General features: G+C 34.9%; 5 protein-coding genes across 6 annotated transcripts; all 5 read left to right on the forward strand.

Annotated features, from left to right (window-relative positions):
- Positions 1–812: 812 nt before the first annotated feature.
- LOC11424461 (putative pectinesterase/pectinesterase inhibitor 22) lies at positions 813–2,844 on the forward strand. The gene is made up of 2 exons (XM_003626150.4): positions 813–1,868; positions 2,026–2,844. The coding sequence occupies exons 1-2, from the start codon at positions 905–907 to the stop codon at positions 2,694–2,696; spliced, it is 1,635 nt and encodes a 544-aa protein (XP_003626198.1). The 5' UTR covers positions 813–904; the 3' UTR covers positions 2,697–2,844.
- A 1,355-nt stretch (positions 2,845–4,199) lies between these two features.
- Positions 4,200–6,347, forward strand: LOC11431300 (probable pectinesterase/pectinesterase inhibitor 21). Its single transcript, XM_024771110.1, has 3 exons — positions 4,200–4,886; positions 4,932–5,253; positions 5,620–6,347. The coding sequence occupies exons 1-3, from the start codon at positions 4,200–4,202 to the stop codon at positions 6,345–6,347; spliced, it is 1,737 nt and encodes a 578-aa protein (XP_024626878.1).
- Positions 6,348–8,026: 1,679 nt separating this feature from the next.
- On the forward strand, positions 8,027–10,092 carry LOC11431301 (NF-kappa-B-activating protein). Of its 2 annotated transcripts, XM_003626152.4 has the most exons (7): positions 8,027–8,340; positions 8,592–8,670; positions 8,746–8,808; positions 9,301–9,345; positions 9,453–9,509; positions 9,598–9,700; positions 9,782–10,072. In XM_003626152.4, the coding sequence occupies exons 1-6, from the start codon at positions 8,129–8,131 to the stop codon at positions 9,688–9,690; spliced, it is 549 nt and encodes a 182-aa protein (XP_003626200.1). In that variant the 5' UTR covers positions 8,027–8,128; the 3' UTR covers positions 9,691–9,700; positions 9,782–10,072. The 2 variants fall into 2 exon arrangements, with proteins under 2 accessions (XP_003626200.1, XP_024625625.1); XM_024769857.2 differs by having other exon boundaries at positions 8,029–8,340; positions 9,598–10,092.
- Positions 10,093–12,506: 2,414 nt separating this feature from the next.
- LOC25499666 (epoxide hydrolase A) lies at positions 12,507–14,665 on the forward strand. The gene is made up of 4 exons (XM_024769856.2): positions 12,507–12,615; positions 12,707–13,178; positions 13,522–13,766; positions 14,140–14,665. Exons 2-4 carry the CDS (start codon positions 12,711–12,713, stop codon positions 14,384–14,386), a joined length of 960 nt encoding a protein of 319 aa, XP_024625624.1. The 5' UTR covers positions 12,507–12,615; positions 12,707–12,710; the 3' UTR covers positions 14,387–14,665.
- Positions 14,666–16,303: 1,638 nt separating this feature from the next.
- LOC11430540 (epoxide hydrolase A) lies at positions 16,304–18,949 on the forward strand. The gene is made up of 3 exons (XM_003626154.4): positions 16,304–16,882; positions 17,999–18,243; positions 18,571–18,949. Exons 1-3 carry the CDS (start codon positions 16,415–16,417, stop codon positions 18,815–18,817), a joined length of 960 nt encoding a protein of 319 aa, XP_003626202.2. The 5' UTR covers positions 16,304–16,414; the 3' UTR covers positions 18,818–18,949.
- Positions 18,950–19,190: the final 241 nt, after the last annotated feature.

Here is a 19,190-nt window from a genome sequence, read left to right on the forward strand (position 1 = left end):
TTCTCTCCTTTTCACTTCTTTGCGTTTTTCTATCGCTTTCTTATAGGATTCTAACATGTCCTATTCAATCAACAATGAAATTATTTAGATTGAGAACCTAAAGGAAATGAAAAACAATGAAATTGGCCGAACTAAATATTGAGAACCTAAAGACAATAAACCCAGATAAATTATTTAGATATCCACGTGTAATTTTTTTCTTGATTCTCCGATTCTTAGGAGAAGGAAGCTTTGGAAATCCGAAGTTTGACCGAAAAGTAAGTAAAGTCTGGTCAATGATTCATCCTTAATTGAAGTTCATTAGCCACATGTAATTGAAGTTGAATTTCACCAGTAAAAAGAACTAGTTAAATTATTTGACAAACATATGCTAAATATGCAAAAGCAACTTGGAACCTGATCCAACTCAGTTTTATGCTACTACGAAGTAAAGAATACTAGTAGGGTAGGTTTGGGATTCATAGGCCTTAAGTTGTCTATTTTGCTTAATGATCAAGGGAAAAATAAAGGATTAAGTCTGGTCAGGACCTTTATAGGGAAAACACTATGTTTTAAGGCTAATTTAAAAGTTTGACTTATGGTTATGTTTGATAGGAGAAACCGCAGTCTTATTTATACATTGCAATCAAAGTGGGAATCATCGTTGAGCCTTGATGAAACCAAGAAGCTCATCAAAGCATGGAATATCATGCCAAGCCTACAACAAAAGAAAGCATTAGAATAACGTGAAGCTTTTGTCTATAAAAAAAAGTTTAGAGGAATGTGAATATTTAAACTCAGAAGAAAAGCCTTTAATTAACTTTGTAAGGAAAAATCCTTATCTGCACCTTTATAAATAATTAAAAGGTTTCTTCGAAAGACCATAAGCTGAATTTTTTGTCTGTCTTTCTGTCACAACCAAAAGATGGCCTTGCTTGTGAATTTCCTTTTCATTCTCATCCTTTTACCATCATTTGATCAAGTTCTCTCATTCCCAGATGAAATTCCCTCAGATATCCAAACTCAAGATATGCAAGCTTTGATTGCACAAGCCTGCATGGATATTGAAAACCAAAACTCATGCCTCACTAACATTCATAATGAGCTAACCAGAACAGGCCCTCCAAGTCCAACTTCTGTCATCAATGCTGCACTTAGAACCACAATCAATGAAGCCATAGGTGCCATCAACAACATGACAAAGATCAGTACATTCTCTGTTAATAACCGCGAGCAACTTGCCATAGAAGATTGCAAGGAGCTCCTTGATTTCTCTGTGTCAGAGCTTGCATGGTCGTTAGGGGAGATGAGGAGAATTCGAGCCGGCGACAGAACCGCGCAATACGAAGGAAACCTCGAAGCATGGCTAAGTGCGGCGCTTAGCAACCAAGACACATGTATTGAAGGGTTTGAAGGCACTGATAGACGTCTTGAGAGTTACATTAGTGGAAGCGTAACACAAGTAACACAGCTTATCAGTAATGTTCTGTCTTTGTACACTCAGCTTAATCGCTTACCCTTCAGGCCTCCAAGGAACACTACCTTGCATGAAACTAGTACTGATGAAAGTTTGGAGTTTCCTGAATGGATGACCGAGGCTGATCAAGAGCTACTTAAATCTAAGCCACACGGTAAGATTGCAGATGCGGTTGTTGCGTTGGATGGGAGCGGTCAGTACCGTACAATCAACGAAGCTGTTAATGCAGCTCCTAGTCATAGCAATAGGAGGCATGTTATCTATGTGAAAAAGGGACTATACAAGGAGAATATTGATATGAAGAAGAAGATGACCAACATCATGATGGTTGGTGATGGTATTGGTCAAACCATTGTTACAAGCAATCGCAATTTCATGCAAGGATGGACCACTTTTCGAACTGCCACATTTGGTAAGTAAAGTTCTTATTTAACAGTATATCCTCTCTAGCGTAAGGAAATGAAATCCACGTGTTTTTTTGTACTATCACCTACATATTGAAAAGAGTGTGTTAGAGAATGAATTGGTATATACTCAATTGGTTGATAATTTGAAATGTTAATGTGTAGCTGTATCTGGGAAGGGTTTCATTGCAAAGGACATGACATTCCGGAACACTGCTGGACCGGTAAACCATCAAGCCGTGGCATTGCGTGTCGATTCAGACCAATCTGCATTCTTTAGGTGTAGCATAGAAGGAAACCAAGACACACTTTACGCACATTCACTGAGACAGTTCTACCGTGAATGCGAAATCTATGGAACCATAGACTTCATTTTTGGCAATGGAGCTGCTGTGCTACAAAACTGCAAGATATACACAAGAGTTCCACTTCCATTACAAAAGGTTACAATCACAGCTCAAGGTAGGAAAAGTCCACATCAAAGCACAGGGTTTACAATCCAAGATAGTTATGTTTTGGCCTCACAACCTACATATTTGGGGAGGCCTTGGAAGGAATATTCTAGAACAGTTTACATTAACACATACATGAGTAGTATGGTTCAACCTCGAGGGTGGCTCGAGTGGCTCGGTAACTTTGCATTAGACACTTTGTGGTACGGCGAATACAGGAATTATGGACCTGGTTCATCACTCGCTGGTAGGGTCAAATGGCCTGGTTATCATGTCATTAAAGACGCTTCTGCCGCCGGTTATTTTACGGTTCAGCGGTTCCTTAACGGTGGTTCATGGTTGCCTAGAACAGGTGTTAAGTTCACAGCAGGGCTAAGCAATTGAGTTTCCAAGCCAATTGATGAATGCTATTTGTTATTTACTGATCCTAGTTATTAATGTAAACTAGAAGCGAATAAGTTTACTACTTCAGTTTTTAGATGAATAATTTGTACCATTTTCTTTGATTAATGATGGAATATTTAATAGATTATTTTTTAGCGAGTAGATGTTTAGGAATAACTGTGTTTGTCTAACTTTTTTTTGAAGGAAAACTGTGTTTGTGTATTTTGTAGAATGTAATTAAGTTGTGGGTGCAGATATAGTGTATGGACCGGGATGATGGTGTCTTGCACCCCCTCTTTATTGTAAAATTTCTACAATTTTTCGCAATACGTAATTCATTGATTACTTTCCTCAACTATTTAAGTGTTTTTAAAAAAATCTCTAAACTAAAAATTTATTATAGATCAACCAAGCAATTGAGATCAAGTTATTAATGAGCTTCACCAAAGCCAATCATTGTTCGGAAGAACCCTAGTTCGATTCCTAGGTGGAACAAGTCTTGGCCGGTATCATTACCTCATGGTCGAACTCCGGATTACCAGGGCCCCTTTCCCCGGAAACTGGAGGGTTAATGCCAAAAGTTTTTTTTTTTTATTTTTTATTATCAGACCATTTAATCTGTTAATAACTTGTTATTAGTTTGGTTAGTCTGTTAAAAAAAACTTGTTATTAGTTTCTGAACTAAAAATCACCTGTCAACTATTTGATACTACCTTTAATTATGGTCTCTCTATTGTTTTGATTATGAGGTATATATCATATATATGTGTGTTCATGAAATAAGTTGAACAAGGTCCTTAATAAGCGTCAAACAAGGCCTTAATTAGCTAAACCCAAATAATCAAATTATCAAGAACAAATTGAGAGTATTGCTATACATAGGTTGGCTTTTCCGTGTCCCTTCTTTTTATAGAAAAAAATTATAACCTCCTCTTAGCTAGCTCTCAACTCCAAGCCTCACATTTTTTCAACTGATTTAACCAACTTTGAAATCCTTCATCATTCTTTCATCTAAATATAAATAAATATATTTACACATATATTTCACAATATAATTGCATAGATAGAAAAACAGACTTTGAAGGACTTTGAAGGGCTTTGAAGGAGGATTATACAGCCTGAACAAGTCCTTCATTTCATCATATTGTTACTCACGCAGCAGTCCCTTTTTTCACCAAGTACGTATCTCCCTTAAGGACATTCTTATATACATTCCCTCCCCCGTTACAGCAAATGATTTTATGTGTAAAAAAATGCAATGATATGCTGTTCTAATTAATAATTTTATCCTTCATTGTTATATGTGATTATAACATATATTATTACAATGAGAAAACGTAAATAAAATGGAGATTGTATTAATAATAATGATGTTTTAGAATGAGACTTATAATATAGGGAATTAGAACAACTAAGTTCTATCAAGCGTAATGAATTTGTAACTAACTTTTACGTATCTAATATAGATTGAAGGTGTTGATAGGGAGCTGCTAAATATTATAAATGTCTGGGGGAGGAGATGCTAAGAGGAATAAGAGACTCGCCATAATTGGTGTCTCTACCTTCTTATTAGTTGCTATGGTTGTCGCCGTCACAGTTAACGTAGGCTTTAACAACAAAAAGGAACCTGGAGAAGAAACTTCAAAAGAGTCACACGTATCTCAATCGGTAAAAGCCGTCAAAACACTTTGCGCGCCAACGGATTACAAAAAGGAATGTGAGGACAGTCTCATAGCACATGCTGGCAATATAACTGAGCCAAAAGAACTCATCAAGATCGCTTTCAACATAACCATTGCAAAAATCAGTGAAGGACTTAAAAAAACTCATCTCCTTCAAGAGGCTGAAAAAGATGAAAGAACTAAACAAGCACTTGATACATGTAAACAAGTCATGCAGCTTTCCATTGACGAATTCCAAAGGTCACTAGAAAGGTTCAGTAACTTTGACCTTAATAGCCTCGACAGAGTCCTCACGAGTTTGAAAGTATGGTTAAGCGGTGCCATCACATACCAAGAAACATGTTTGGATGCTTTTGAGAATACTACAACCGATGCTGGTAAAAAAATGAAAGAGGTTTTGCAAACTTCTATGCATATGAGTAGCAATGGTCTTTCCATTATTAACCAACTTTCCAAAACATTCGAAGAGATGAAACAACCTGCTGGTCGTCGTCTTTTGAAGGAAAGTGTTGATGGAGAAGAGGATGTTTTAGGTCATGGTGGTGATTTTGAGCTTCCTGAGTGGGTTGATGACCGTGCCGGTGTTAGGAAACTTCTTAATAAAATGACTGGAAGGAAACTTCAGGCTCATGTTGTTGTTGCTAAGGATGGAAGTGGAAATTTCACCACAATCACTGAGGCTCTTAAGCATGTTCCCAAGAAAAACTTGAAGCCATTTGTTATTTACATCAAGGAGGGTGTTTATAAAGAGTATGTTGAAGTTACTAAAACCATGACTCACGTTGTTTTCATCGGTGATGGTGGTAGAAAGACACGCATTACGGGCAATAAAAACTTCATTGATGGAGTTGGTACCTTCAAAACCGCTAGCGTTGGTAGGTGTTTTTCATGCTTAAATTATGTGTATGGATCTTCTAAATACACAACACTTTGCAGAGACATATAGAACCATCAGATTGTAAGATAAAGTCTGTAAATCTGTTGGTTCTACATGTCGCTGCATTGTGCAAGTCCCCTATATATTTTTTACACTTAAATCATCTACAACCAGCTGTATGGTGTAGCCAACTGTAGACTTCTAGATCAAGAGAATAATTTTTTTCTATTTTAATCTAACAGTCTACATCCAACCGTAGAGGATCCAACTTAGCAAATCATTGGGATGGATGATCTTAATTTCATTTTGCCATTTTCCCCCAACTCGTTATATGTACTTATTGTATGTTTGCATTGAATTGCAGCTATTACTGGAGATTTCTTTGTTGGCATTGGTATTGGTTTTGAAAACTCTGCTGGACCAGAAAAGCATCAAGCAGTTGCCTTGAGAGTCCAATCTGACAGATCAATTTTTTACAAATGCAGAATGGATGGTTACCAAGACACACTTTACGCTCACACCATGCGTCAATTCTACCGTGATTGTATTATCTCAGGTACCATTGACTTCGTCTTTGGTGATTCCATTGCTGTTCTCCAAAATTGCACTTTTGTCGTCCGAAAGCCATTGGAAAACCAACAATGCATTGTGACTGCACAAGGTAGGAAGGAAAAAAACCAACCAACAGGATTAATCATCCAAGGAGGTTCAATTGTGGCAGATCCCAAATACTATCCAGTTAGACTCAAGAACAAAGCTTACTTGGCTCGTCCATGGAAGGATTTCTCAAGAACTATCTTTTTGGATACATATATTGGTGATATGATCACACCTGAAGGTTATATGCCATGGCAAACACCAGCAGGTATCACAGGAACTGACACTTGTTACTATGGTGAGTACAATAACCGTGGTCCTGGTTCCGATGTTAAACAGCGTGTAAAATGGCAAGGTGTTAAGACTATTACTTCAGAAGGAGCAGCTAGTTTTGTGCCAATTAGGTTCTTCCATGGAGATGATTGGATTAGGGTAACTAGAGTTCCTTATTCTCCAGGAGCGACTAAAACTCCTCCTTCAAGACCAACTCATTGAAATTAAATTGTTTTCAAGAGAGTGAAAATGAGTGTGTACGTGCATGTTGCAAAAGGTGCTAAATATCAATATTTGTGTTGCAGTGCATGTTCTGTCTATGTTTTGTATTGCATTTACATTTTACTCATTGGTTTTTGAAAGTTTGTGTATATGTAAAGTCATTTTTCAGACAATTCACAAGCTGCAGGTGATTTTGCTTATATGATCTTGCAGATTGTTGTATAGATTAACAATTACGTCACTAAGGTTTCTTCTTTAGTGATTTTCTTTTTCAACGACTAGTTCTTTGGCCTTGTATATTTTTTTCCGTATACTGTAATATACACATCTATTTATTATGTAATTAGGCCTTGTTGGAAGATATGTACTTGAATGCTAAGCAACAAAAGACACAATACTTTTGTGGTTTTGAGCTAAGACAAGATACTTCATATAGTAATTTTGCTCACTCTAGTCTATACGTGTATTTTATCTGGCTATATCTATATGCACCTCAAACTAATTCACTTTTATTAACCATACTACAAATATAAATTGCTGCTAATTTTTTTACCGGCAATTACTTAACGGCCTGTTTAGCGGCAATATAAATGCTGGCAAAGACACATTTAATTGCTGCTAAAAACTAAAACATTTTCGCGCCAATTGTAGTGGGCACTAAAAATGGATATTTCTTTACAAGAAAGGCCTAGCTAGTTTGTAGTTAATCTATAGTGAAAAATTATTTAAATTTATCTTTCCTAGCAACGTAAGGTTGAAGTAATTTTGTGAAGCCAATTTCCAACAATACAATATAGCTAGGCTTGAGATACTGCTATAAATCAGAAATTAATCCTAAACTGCATGTAGTATTACCAGTTGCTACATACTGTAGTTTATTTCAGCATGTTTCAACTCATTCTCAACTTGATTTGTTGCATTAATATTTCATGTTCTTCCCTAATCGGAAACCTTAGAACATCAAGATTATAATAGTACAGCATTCTAAAACACCAGGTCAGAATGTGCATAGACTTTCAAGACAAGTTTAAGGGAAGTTTTCTATTGATCTCTAGACTATATCCTAGAAATAGTATGCACAAGGTCTTCCTTTGGTCCAAAATACTACCATGAAAAGCCACACACAATATCAAATAAGTACTACAAAATATTTAAGATTTATCTGTTAGTGAAAATCATATACGTACGTGTATAATTGGGTTGATTTGAATGTCGTTCGTTAAACTACAAGATATGATAGGGAAAACCAGAAAACTCTAGAAGAAAATGACTAAAAAAACTTAGTTTTACATTATATTAAAAGATGAAGCTTGAGTAAACAAGAAAGAAAAAAAATTATGTGTGGGTATATACAAGTAGTGAAATATCTCACCAGTCCTAAGTCCTAACTTAAAAGAACTCCTAATGGTTTTTATTTTAGAAGCTGAAGACGAGAAGTTTCTTCAAGTTGAAATAAAGTTGATTGCTTGGGTTGGTGCATAGATTAGTTGTTGTACCAAGGCAACCATGAAAATGACATAAGTAGATTTCTATAGTATGGTATACATACATGTTAGGAGCACAATGCATATTGTCCTAAAAAAACAAAAGAAGCTATTGACCCCACGCGCTTGACTTAATACAGAAGATAGTTGTATTATTTATTTTCTTCCAAAAAAATAAAATAAAAAAAATAGTTGTATTATTTATCAAAAAAGAAAAAAGAAGAAGATATTGGTGGGTAGGGGTGACCGATTTCCCCAATCGAAGGCAAACCCTTGTTCCCAAATCGCTTCTCTCATATGGCGGCCTCATCGTCCTCTCTCTCTTCTGATTCTTCCTCTCACCGTCGCAAGCGCCACCACCGCAGCCGCCGAGACCGCGACAACAAGGACTCCCTTAAGATCCGAAAGAAATCTAAGTCTCACTCTCACGCAAAACGACGTCGCAAGCATCACCGCTACTCCTCCGATTCCGATTTTTATTCTTCTTCCTCCCTCTCTGATTCATCCAGGTAGGTTCCATTTCAATTTGATTCCATCACAGATTTAATTTAATTCAATTCAATTTACGATCCATGAATTTTATGTAAATAGCTCTCAATCAGACATAGTTTATTCGTGCTTTTTGTCTCTGTGTTTAGGTTACGTTTAGTAAGCATAAATGCTTTTGTTTAGGAATTGGAATATGTTAATAATTTAATCAATCAATTGATTAATCTGGTTCATATCATATAACACAATATTTATTATATTATTACTACAGAAGTGAGAGTTCTTCTAATAGTGAGCATGAAACATCTCATCGGTCAAAGAAGCATAAAAAGAGTGATAAACCAAAGAAGGTGATATGCTGCTACTAGAATATTTTACTAGCTATAAACTTTTCCATATATCTTACATCTTTCTTTCTTTGCTAGAATAAGGAAAAGGAGCGAAGTAAAAGTCATCGCCATAAGCGGCACAAGCACAGCCTAAAAGAGGTAGGTCACTTTTTTTCGTACATTGCCTACCACACTGGCTTGTTTAAATTGTTTGTATTCTTCGTGTTGTTCAAAGTTCTAACGTGACTGAAATATCTACCCTATGTGGGATACTTGATTTCATCTACATCATTGTTTTGTTCGTAAATTTGAGCTAATTGCTCGAAGTTTTTCTGCATGCACATTCATACATAAAAAGATTCATCAACTTATGATATACACCTCTATAAATGTACCGCGTCTTGAAAATATTGGTCTAATAAAAATAAAAACTAATTTTGCTGCGAGTTTGCACCCGCTCCCCATCTTCATGTATGTTACTGTGTTTGGTAGATTCCAGTCTTAGATGCTTATGATACTTCCTTCTCTATTTTATTATGTCTTGGCTCTTTGAAATTGGAGCTGGTTCTGTGGCATGTCTTGGCGCTTGATTGACTTGCTTGGATGTTGTTTCTTGGTCGGGTTTTTCCTGGAAATGGGAGTTTTATATAGAAGCCGAATGGTGAAAGGAGCAGCAGCCCTGTGCAGCTTTCCAAGGTTATTATTATTTTTTATTTTTTTTTATGATCTGTCTCAGAAAGTCAATGCAAGTACTTGCTTATATGATTCTTCATTTTGATAGTAGTTTTTTTGTGCTTGATCAGTTTTTAGGGCGCAACAAAGATGATGGTGTCCGTCGCAGTGCCGTATCGGGCAAGAAGGTATTAATGTAGTATTTGACAGTTATCTGTTTCTTGGGTGTTGTTATTTGCAGTAGCAATATTGATTATTCTTTTTGTGTCGTTGTAGATTCTTCTCAAACTTGATAAAACAAAGGAAGATAAGGAGGCAGAGAGCAAGAGAAATGAACTGCTGAACTTTTTAAATGCTAGTTTTGATTAGCACTGAGAAGGTATGGATTTGTTAAGAGGGTACATCAAAGTCAAAAACGAACCAATTTTACTTGGGTGCATAATTATTTTGTTATTATCAGAATCAAGCAATCTACAATTTAGACGGGTGGGGTGCGGTAAAATTGTGCTTACAATTGAAAGACTGCAACCAAGTTTGTTCAACATGTGTGGTTTACAGTCAATGGTTTCCTCTATTGTGGATTTTGTTATGAGCTTTTGTAAGATGACAACCTTTTGACCTTGCCAGATTCATTGAGTTTAGTCGGTCATTGTTTTATGTGCCGTTTTTTTCAATAGTTTTCCCCTCTATTGTTATTCTGGGCTCATGTGACTGAATTGTCAAATTTGCATTTGAATTACATATTCTGATACATATGGGTTTTAGTTTTGATTTGTTGTTCTTTATCATTACATCATTTGTTTGCACCAAGTACCAACTCTAGGATCCTTGTTGAAACATATGGTATGCCTATGCCTTGTTGGAATGGAGCAACCTCTCCTCTATATGTCTGCTTACGTCGAAACGTTTTTGGGAAATGTTAACGAGTGTCCTAAAGACACTTTTAACAACCTTAGCTCATGCATTCAATGCTTGGAAATTGAAGTATGACTTTTCCGATAGGTATTTTCTTAATTTGGAATTATTAAAGAGCTCTTGGGGCACTCATTAGCAAAGACCCAAATTTTTTTAAGAGATGGTTGTAAATACAATTGATTAGGTTTTTTCAGGGTGGGGTTGGGAGCTATGCTTCTAAAGATTTGGCAAAATTAGAAGAGATCGATGGGGGGGCTTTGATGCTCATGGTGTCTTGTATGTATCAACTGGTGAATTAAAACATATTTTATTCTTGTTGCAGGCATCCAGCCTTCATTGATTTTTTTTTTTATTCACGGGTTAACTTGAACTAATCATGTGTTTTTTTTTTTTACCATGAATGCTTATTCCTTCTTGTTGAAATTGTGCGGTAACACAATCTAGAAATTTTGATAAACAAATAGTTGGTCGGGTGTTAGAGCATCCTCTAATGGTCTATTTTTAAGGAACCTACTTTGAGTTTCATATACTACTATTTTTAAGAGTAATGATATTTGAGCATCAAAATTCTCTCAAGTTGGATAACATCAAAAAGTGGTAAATGAGTTTTATTAAATGGCAAATCTTTCAGAGAATTCGAGTTTGATTTTTCATGAAGTGTTAAAACAAGGATCTTCATCTTTGAATTTATACAATTTTGCCACTATAATTCTTTTTATATCAAATTTTTATCACTTTTTTTTTTTTTTTTTTTGTCAAAAAAAATATTCTTTTAGTGGAGTATCTTTACCATTAATCATTTTATTCCTCAAATCTTGTTGCAAATAATCAATTTAATTCTTTGGTTTTCTTTGATCATTGTAAAATTGATAACAATACATATGATTACTCAAATACTCCCTCTGTTTCAAAATACATGTCCAAATCAACCACTTTACATATGCTAATGCACAATTTTGACCGTTAATATCTTTAATTATCTAAAGTAAAAAATTATAAAAATTTAATATTTTGAAAATATTTATCAAGACAAATCAAATAACATCTTACATGCTAATATTTGTAGAGTTTTTCTATTTACCCCCCATGTTTTTCTGGTTACACACAAATTTTCTTAATTTTTTTATAATACCAAAATTGCCCTTTTATATAAATTTTCTTAAAACCCTAATTTTATTCATTGTCAGTGAGTTTCACCCTCTTTCACCCCACAAAGCGATCGATCAAACAATTTGATGTTCAATATCAATCTCCATAAAAATTAAAGAGTGAATCAAAATATTTTTCATCCATACTCAATTGGATATAAGTAAGTGAATTTCTTCTTCTATTTGCTAGTTTCAATTTTTTTCCTTCAACTGCAATGATGCACTGTACGATTACGGTTTTAATTTACATTGGCAAGGTTAACTTAAATTCAGTTTAAGTAGGTTCATGTAAACTTAAATTGAGTTTACATGAACCTACTTAAACTGAGTTAACATGAACCTACTTAAACTGAGTTTACATGAACCTACTTAAACTGATTTTTTACAAAATCGCAGAACTGTGAATCGCAGAACAAGGAAAACACAAAATCAGAACTGAGAACCCATAACAAGAAAAACACAATCGATTCAAGAACAACACTTGCTAACCTGATTTGCTTCGAATTTTCTTTGAAATCATGAATGGACGTGAGAAAGTATGGTTTTGAAAATCTTCGCAGAACACAATCGATCGATTGGAGAATTATGGTTTTGGAAGAAGGGTTTTGGGGTGTAACCAAAAAAGAAGGAATAGGCTTTTTGAAAATCAAATTTTATGAAAGGGTAATCTTGTCATTTTGGGGTGCAACCATGATTAACTAGGGTGCAAGTAGAAAAACTCATATTTGTATTGATACATTAGTTAAAAAGTATGGTCAAAGTAAGTCAAGTGAATAATGCACATTGCAAAAATTGGACATGTATTTTGAAATGGAGGGAGTAGAAAGCAATTTTCATACATTTTTTTTTTCCGACAGAATCAATTTCCATATATTTAATAACTCATTCTATTCCAAAATACATGTCGTATTTTTATTTATTCATATAAATTACTTTGACCTTATTTTTTAATCAAAATATAAATATAAATGTTAATATGTAAAATGTCGTTTTGACAAAAAAATTCATAATATTAAATTTTTAATTAAGTGTATTAATAATTAATTAAGTTTTTTTGAAGGAATTAAATTGTATATTGACATCTGGTAAAGTGGTTCGGTGCGATATTTATTTTGAACATAGGGTGCAAAATAACAATAGCCTGTGGCATGGCACGTTTATTTCGAGGAAATCGAATGGATATTATCCCAATCCGTGTGATGTGAGGCTGTGTTTTTTCTACCACCGTAAAGTACGTCTCTTGAAACATCGTTTTCATATTGGAAACATATTCTGTAAATTTCCATTTCAAAACGACCTTCTAACATTGTGAGAATCGACAGAGAGATGGAAGGAATAGAGCACAGAAGAGTGGAAGTGAATGGAATCAAAATGCATATTGCTGAGAAAGGTAAAGAAGGACCTGTTGTTTTGTTCCTTCACGGCTTTCCTGAACTCTGGTACTCTTGGCGCCACCAGATTGCGGCTCTCGGCTCTCTCGGCTACCGCGCCGTAGCTCCGGATCTACGTGGCTATGGTGACACTGAGGCTCCATCTTCAATAAGCAGCTACACAGGTTTTCACATTGTAGGTGATCTGGTTGCACTTATAGATTTGCTTGGCGTTGATCAAGTGTTTCTTGTAGCTCATGATTGGGGTGCCATCATTGGTTGGTACCTTTGCATGTTTCGCCCTGAAAGAATCAAAGCCTATGTTTGTCTCAGTGTTCCATTTACGCGTAGAAACCCTAAAATCAGAACTGTTGATGGCATGCGTGCTGCTTATGGAGATGATTATTATATCTCTAGATTTCAGGTTCTTCCTTTTCTGTATTATCTTAAAATATCAAGATTTACTGTGTATAGCCTATATGTTAATACTATAGTTGAGACTACAATATCACCCTTGAACTATATCTATGAGTCATACTCAATGGTTCGTAAGTTGTTTTGAGTAACTTAATAGAGCCTAAATCAAAATCGGAACATTTATGGTTGCTCAGTTAATTCTAAAACCCAGCATGACTCAATCAAGAATGAATTATTGTTCATTCTAAGGAGTAATATTAAACATGTTAGGGTCTACCTGTCATATTGCAGGTATAAATAAAGAAATTATAAGTTGTTTTCAGAAATTGTTTTTTTATCCGTTATCACAGGAACCGGGCAAAATGGAAGCTCAGATGGCTGAAGTTGGCACTGCATATGTGATGAAAAGTACCCTCACAACTCGGAAAACTGGTCCTCCAATATTTCCCAAGGGAGAGTTTGGAACTGGATTCAACCCGGACACCCCTGACAAATTGCCTTCTTGGCTCACAGAAGATGATCTTGCTTATTTTGTTTCCAAATTTGAGAAAACGGGCTTTGTTGGAGGATTGAACTACTATAGAAACTTGAACTTGTAATCTTTTGATTCTCTGTGGTGCCTCTGATTGTTTGCCACAAATCTATATTTACATTTCTTTTGGGAAAACATTTTAACAGTGTGACAATAATCTAATCTCTAATCTATGTAACATTGACATTTCAGATTGAAGATGTGTCCAATGTCCGACATGTGTTGATATTTGACATTGACACCGCCTTTTTTTTTGGGAGGACATTGACGCCACAATCACATGTTACATTTAGTCACTTCCATTTTAAATTATTATCAATGTTTATGTGTTAGTGTCGTGTTTTATATTTGTGTCAGGTGTTGTGTCCAATGTCTCCGTGGTTCATAAAGAGTGATCTCAATTCTAATGACACAAACATTATTACTTGTATTGCAGAAATTGGGAGCTGATGGCACCATGGAATGGAGTGAAAATCAAGGTGCCTGTGAAATTCATTACAGGTGACTTAGACATTGTATACACCTCACCAAAGGTGAAGGAGTATATCCATGGTGGAGGATTCAAGGAAGATGTGCCGAATTTGGAAGAAGTGATTGTCCAAAAAGGAGTGGCTCACTTCAACAATCAAGAAGCAGCAGAGGAAATCAGTAATCACATTTATGAATTCATCAAGAAGTTCTGAGCTGACCTGATGATGAAATAACGATGCCGCTAAGTCTATTACACGATTCTTAGTAGTTGCATGTGTTGTATATTTACAACAGTTGTTCACTTCTACTCTATCCACTTAATGCTAGATATGGATCTATCTGTTTGGTTCGAAGTAGCTCTCCACCAGGATCTCCAAAAAGATATTGTACCTAATAATGAACAACATTCATAATCCCGTTGTAGTAGAGTCTTTTGAATAAACAGGGCCAGTGAAAATTGACGCATTAACCATGCTCACAAATTCATAGTAGTGACGTGTTTAACAATGAATCTTTAGAATTCTCACTTATAAGGAAAGCAATTGGTAAGGTTTGAGTATGATAGTAATGTACCTATAATTGTTATAAACGGAGCGAAGTAAAAGTCATGACCATAAGCGGCAGAGGCATAGCTTAAAAGAGGCAGGTCACTTTTTTTAGTACATTGTCGTTGGAATATCTACACTGTGTGGGATACATAATTTCATCATAATAAGGTTCATCAACTTTAGATACACCTCTGTAATTGTATTATCCCATCATCTTCTACACCTTGAAAATATTGGTCTAATTTCGTTGTTCCTTTTATCATACCAAAACTTGAACGAACACATGGGGAAAAAATATTAATTTTGCCGAAAATTTGCACCCCGTACGGCCGTACCCAACTTCGTATGTTACTGTGTTTAGTAGATTCCAGGCTGACATGCTTTTGATACTTCCTTCTTATTTTATTATGCTTTGGCTCTTTGAAATTGAAGCTGGATCTGTCACATGTCTGTGTGCTTGGATATTGTTTCTTGCTCTGTGCAGCTTTCCAAGGTTTGTTTTATGATCTTTCTTAGAAAGCTCTCTTAGGGCGCAACAAAGATGATGGTGTCCGTCGCAGTGTTGTATCTGGCAAGAAGGTATTAGTGTGTATATGACAGTTATCTTTTTCTTGGATCCTGTTATTTGCAGTAGCAACAAACAATATTGATTCTTCTCAAACTTGATAGTAAAGAAAAGAACGAAAATAAGGAGGCCTTTTTATATTCTTTTATTTGCACAATAACTTTATTTCAATGCCATCACATTTAATTAAGCTACTTCAACAAAATCTATGCAAATCAGTTTACTTTATTACATCAAATTTCAAAAATTAGGGATAAGGTGTATGTTTGGTTTCACTTCTAGAGAAACCAAATTTAATTTTGGATGTGTAGAATTGATTTTGATATGTATGATCACTTGTCAAATATAATTGGTTATGTTCATTTATAAAACAATTCTTCTCACTGGACAACCAAACACAAAGAAATTCCGTTCATTAATAAAAGCCTCTTGGATACCCAATTGAAAATGATCAAAATCAAACTTCCTTTAAAGAAAAAGAGGGACTAATGGAAAACAAAATAATTAGATAAAATATTATTTTGTTGTACTTTTTTATCATAACATTTCGATCGTAGTGTTTAATATATCATTTCGTTAGCCTTTAAATAAAATTTAAAAAAAAAAAAAAAAAAAGTTTTGCTGTACTAATTTTCTTCTGATGGAATGGAACGGTCTATCAAACAATAGTATCTCTACATAGGAGTATAAAAGACTAGTTTATTAGTAAGAAGGAAAACTTCACAACTCTAAAAAAAAAAAAAAAAAACTTGACAATTAACTATCACATTGATCGCTTACATTTGTGAGATCTAAACATGATCCTTATGAGATGGTTGTGCTTTTCAATACGTCTGTTATAACTTCGTTTCCTAGTTGAATTAGAGGACCCATTTTGGTGTGATTATCGGAAGAAATTGACAAACGATAATTGGTTGGTGCTGACAAAAATAAATGATTCATAGTGGAATACGGCATTTGTGATAACTACTAATTAGGCCACGTTTATATTTGTTCATTTTTCGTATCACACACACCTTCTGGTACAAAATGAACATTATCCATTATTTAAGCATTATCATCACCACATCAAACTTCTTCATATTTGCTATCTTAGAAAGAAAAATAAAAAGGAAATAAACAGAGAGATGGAAAGAATAGAACATAGAACAGTGGAAGTGAATGGAATCAAAATGCATATTGCTGAGAAAGGTAAAGAAGGACCTGTTGTTTTGTTCCTTCACGGCTTTCCTGAACTCTGGTACTCTTGGCGCCACCAGATTGCGGCTCTCGGATCCCTCGGTTACCGTGCTGTTGCTCCCGATCTCCGTGGCTATGGTGACACAGATGTTCCGTCTTCCATTAGCAGCTACACATGTTTTCACGTAGTTGGTGACATTGTTTCTCTCATCGACTTGCTTGGTGTGGAACAAGTTTTCCTTGTTGGTCATGATATGGGTGCCATCATTGGTTGGTATCTTTGTATGTTTCGCCCTGAAAGAATCAAAGCCTATGTGTGCCTCAGTGTTCCATTTCTCCATCGAAACCCTAAAATCAGAACCGTTGATGGCATGCGTGCGGTTTATGGAGATGATTATTATATCTGTAGATTTCAGGTTCTTCCATTTCTTTACTACTTTTCTACTTTTTTTTATATACAACACGCAGGAGAGAGTACTTTATCATTTTAGTTTGATTCCTGTTTGATGGTGGGATATTGACTATGATACCGGCTAGATATGTAGGATTACTACACATCTATTGAGATTGACTTATTTGAACTTATTTACTAGTATAGACACTTGAGTTTAAGAGAATTTATGGAGACCATTTATACCACGTTTACGTGAAAACAACAACCTGCTCCATAAGAGAAAAGAAACAATAGATTAAATGCAAACAATGAGCATACATTTTTGCTAATGAAGTTCGGCTAATATTGTCTACGTTATAAACCACACAATAATTGCAATTCCTTTGGCTTAACATCAAAATATAACATTTATGATATACAATTTATGTTTAAATACTATGATACTCTAAAATACGGACAATTCTTTATGATTGCATCACAAATCCAACTCATTTACATACAAAATTACATATTAACCAATATTTTCAACAATAATAACAAAAAAATGATTTTTTTTTCCTTTCTATTTCAACTTTTTTTTTTCATTTTTGAGTGTGCTTAAACCATTTAAATTTATGATTGCTCTTGAATACTCAAGGGTTCATAAGTTATTTTTAGCTTATTTTCAAAAATTCTTCAGGATAGCATATGTAAACATATTATAACGTATACACATAATAAGAAATTGACTGCATTTTATCTTTAGCTTTCATTGGGTTGTTTATGTATATAGAGCCTAAATCAAAATAGGAACTTTAATGGTGGCTTAGGTAATTCTACAAGCAAGCATGACTCGATCAACTTAATATAGAATGAATACTGTGCATTCTCTTTAGAGAGTAATGCTGAATGTATTAGGGTCTAGTTGTTTTATTGCAAGTCTGCACTGGTTTTAATTATATACTCGTCATATGATATCATAATGGGTATAAATTAAGAAGTTAGTCTATTTTCCTTTCTTTTAGCTGTATCTTCCCTCTCTAAAATTTGGAATGCAACGATACTCGAATTGGACCCTATCATTCCTCATATTTTGAATCATAATTGTTGTAATTATAAATCTCTATATCATAATAGTTTTTTTATATCTTTATCACAGGAACCGGGCGAAATGGAAGCTCAGATGGCTGAAGTTGGCACTACATATGTGATGAAAAATATCCTCACAACTCGGAAAACTGGTCCTCCAATTTTTCCCAAGGGAGAGTATGGAACTGGGTTCAACCCGGATACCCCTGATAACTTGCCCTCTTGGCTCACAGAAGATGATCTTGCTTATTTTGTTTCTAAATTTGAGAAAACAGGCTTTACTGGAGGATTGAACTACTATAGAAACTTTAACTTGTAATTTTTTATTCTATGATGCCTCAGTTTGTTTTCCACAAATCTATATTAACCTTTCTTTTTAGAAAAGTATTTTTAAGAGCATGATAGTAAACTTTGTAGCTCTGAAATTTTAGATTAAAGACGTGTCAAGTGTAGGATATTATTGACACAAGATCAACACATATTATTACATTCAATCACTTTCATTTTTTTTAAAATATTACCGGTTTCTCTATGTGAGTCAACTTTGTGTCTGATGCATGTGTGAAGTGTCTTGTCTCATGCAGTGGTTCATAGACAGTGATCCTATTTGTAATGATAGATAAATTGTTACTTGTATTGCAGAAATTGGGAGCTAACGGCACCATGGACTGGAGTGAAAATCAAGGTGCCTGTGAAATTCATAACGGGTGAGTTAGACATGGTGTACACCTCGTTTAACTTGAAAGAGTATATCCATGGAGGAGGGTTCAAGGAAGATGTGCCGAATTTGGAAGAAGTGATTATTCAAAAAGGAGTTGCTCACTTCAACAATCAAGAAGCTGAAGAGGAAATCAGTAATTACATTTACGAATTCATCATGAAGTTCTGAGCTGATGATCGGGAAATGAAATAGTTATGCAGCTAAATCCATTTCCTGATTCTTAGTAGTTTCATAATTTGTAATTTACAACAATTGTTCACTTATAATCTATCCAACTGGATCTATATTTCTGGTTCAAAATAGCCCTCGCCATGGTCACTAAAAGATATTGTAGCTTTAAGAAAGTACTAATTAATAGACAACATACACAGTGTCGTTGTATTATGAACTATGGTCTTTTGAATTGAACAGGGTCGGGGGAAATAGTGTATTAATAATGCTTATAAGTTACATAATTGTTGCGTGTTCAACACTAAATTATCGTGGCATGATTAGAATCACAGGTGCAAATTTCATACAACCCAAAACCTTAATTGTCACA

This window comes from Medicago truncatula, chromosome 7, assembly GCF_003473485.1.
Source record: "Medicago truncatula cultivar Jemalong A17 chromosome 7, MtrunA17r5.0-ANR, whole genome shotgun sequence".
NCBI lineage: Eukaryota > Viridiplantae > Streptophyta > Magnoliopsida > Fabales > Fabaceae > Medicago > Medicago truncatula.

What these genes read in the sequence shown, in the direction of transcription:
- LOC11431301 (XM_003626152.4), top strand. Translation starts at nt 8,129, where the DNA reads ATGGCGGCCTCATCGTCCTCTCTCTCTTCTGATTCTTCCTCTCACCGT. An exon ending in AGAGTGATAAACCAAAGAAG is followed by an intron (nt 8,671 to 8,745) that starts GTGATATGCTGC and finishes TTTCTTTGCTAG; the next exon opens with AATAAGGAAAAGGAGCGAAG. An exon ending in GTGCCGTATCGGGCAAGAAG is followed by an intron (nt 9,510 to 9,597) that starts GTATTAATGTAG and finishes GTGTCGTTGTAG; the next exon opens with ATTCTTCTCAAACTTGATAA.
- LOC25499666 (XM_024769856.2), top strand. Translation starts at nt 12,711, where the DNA reads ATGGAAGGAATAGAGCACAGAAGAGTGGAAGTGAATGGAATCAAAATG. An exon ending in ATTATATCTCTAGATTTCAG is followed by an intron (nt 13,179 to 13,521) that starts GTTCTTCCTTTT and finishes CCGTTATCACAG; the next exon opens with GAACCGGGCAAAATGGAAGC. An exon ending in TACTATAGAAACTTGAACTT is followed by an intron (nt 13,767 to 14,139) that starts GTAATCTTTTGA and finishes CTTGTATTGCAG; the next exon opens with AAATTGGGAGCTGATGGCAC.
- LOC11431300 (XM_024771110.1), top strand. Translation starts at nt 4,200, where the DNA reads ATGTCTGGGGGAGGAGATGCTAAGAGGAATAAGAGACTCGCCATAATT. An exon ending in GTCGTCTTTTGAAGGAAAGT is followed by an intron (nt 4,887 to 4,931) that starts GTTGATGGAGAA and finishes GGTGATTTTGAG; the next exon opens with CTTCCTGAGTGGGTTGATGA. An exon ending in CTTCAAAACCGCTAGCGTTG is followed by an intron (nt 5,254 to 5,619) that starts GTAGGTGTTTTT and finishes ATTGAATTGCAG; the next exon opens with CTATTACTGGAGATTTCTTT.
- LOC11424461 (XM_003626150.4), top strand. Translation starts at nt 905, where the DNA reads ATGGCCTTGCTTGTGAATTTCCTTTTCATTCTCATCCTTTTACCATCA. An exon ending in TTTTCGAACTGCCACATTTG is followed by an intron (nt 1,869 to 2,025) that starts GTAAGTAAAGTT and finishes GTTAATGTGTAG; the next exon opens with CTGTATCTGGGAAGGGTTTC.
- LOC11430540 (XM_003626154.4), top strand. Translation starts at nt 16,415, where the DNA reads ATGGAAAGAATAGAACATAGAACAGTGGAAGTGAATGGAATCAAAATG. An exon ending in ATTATATCTGTAGATTTCAG is followed by an intron (nt 16,883 to 17,998) that starts GTTCTTCCATTT and finishes TCTTTATCACAG; the next exon opens with GAACCGGGCGAAATGGAAGC. An exon ending in TACTATAGAAACTTTAACTT is followed by an intron (nt 18,244 to 18,570) that starts GTAATTTTTTAT and finishes CTTGTATTGCAG; the next exon opens with AAATTGGGAGCTAACGGCAC.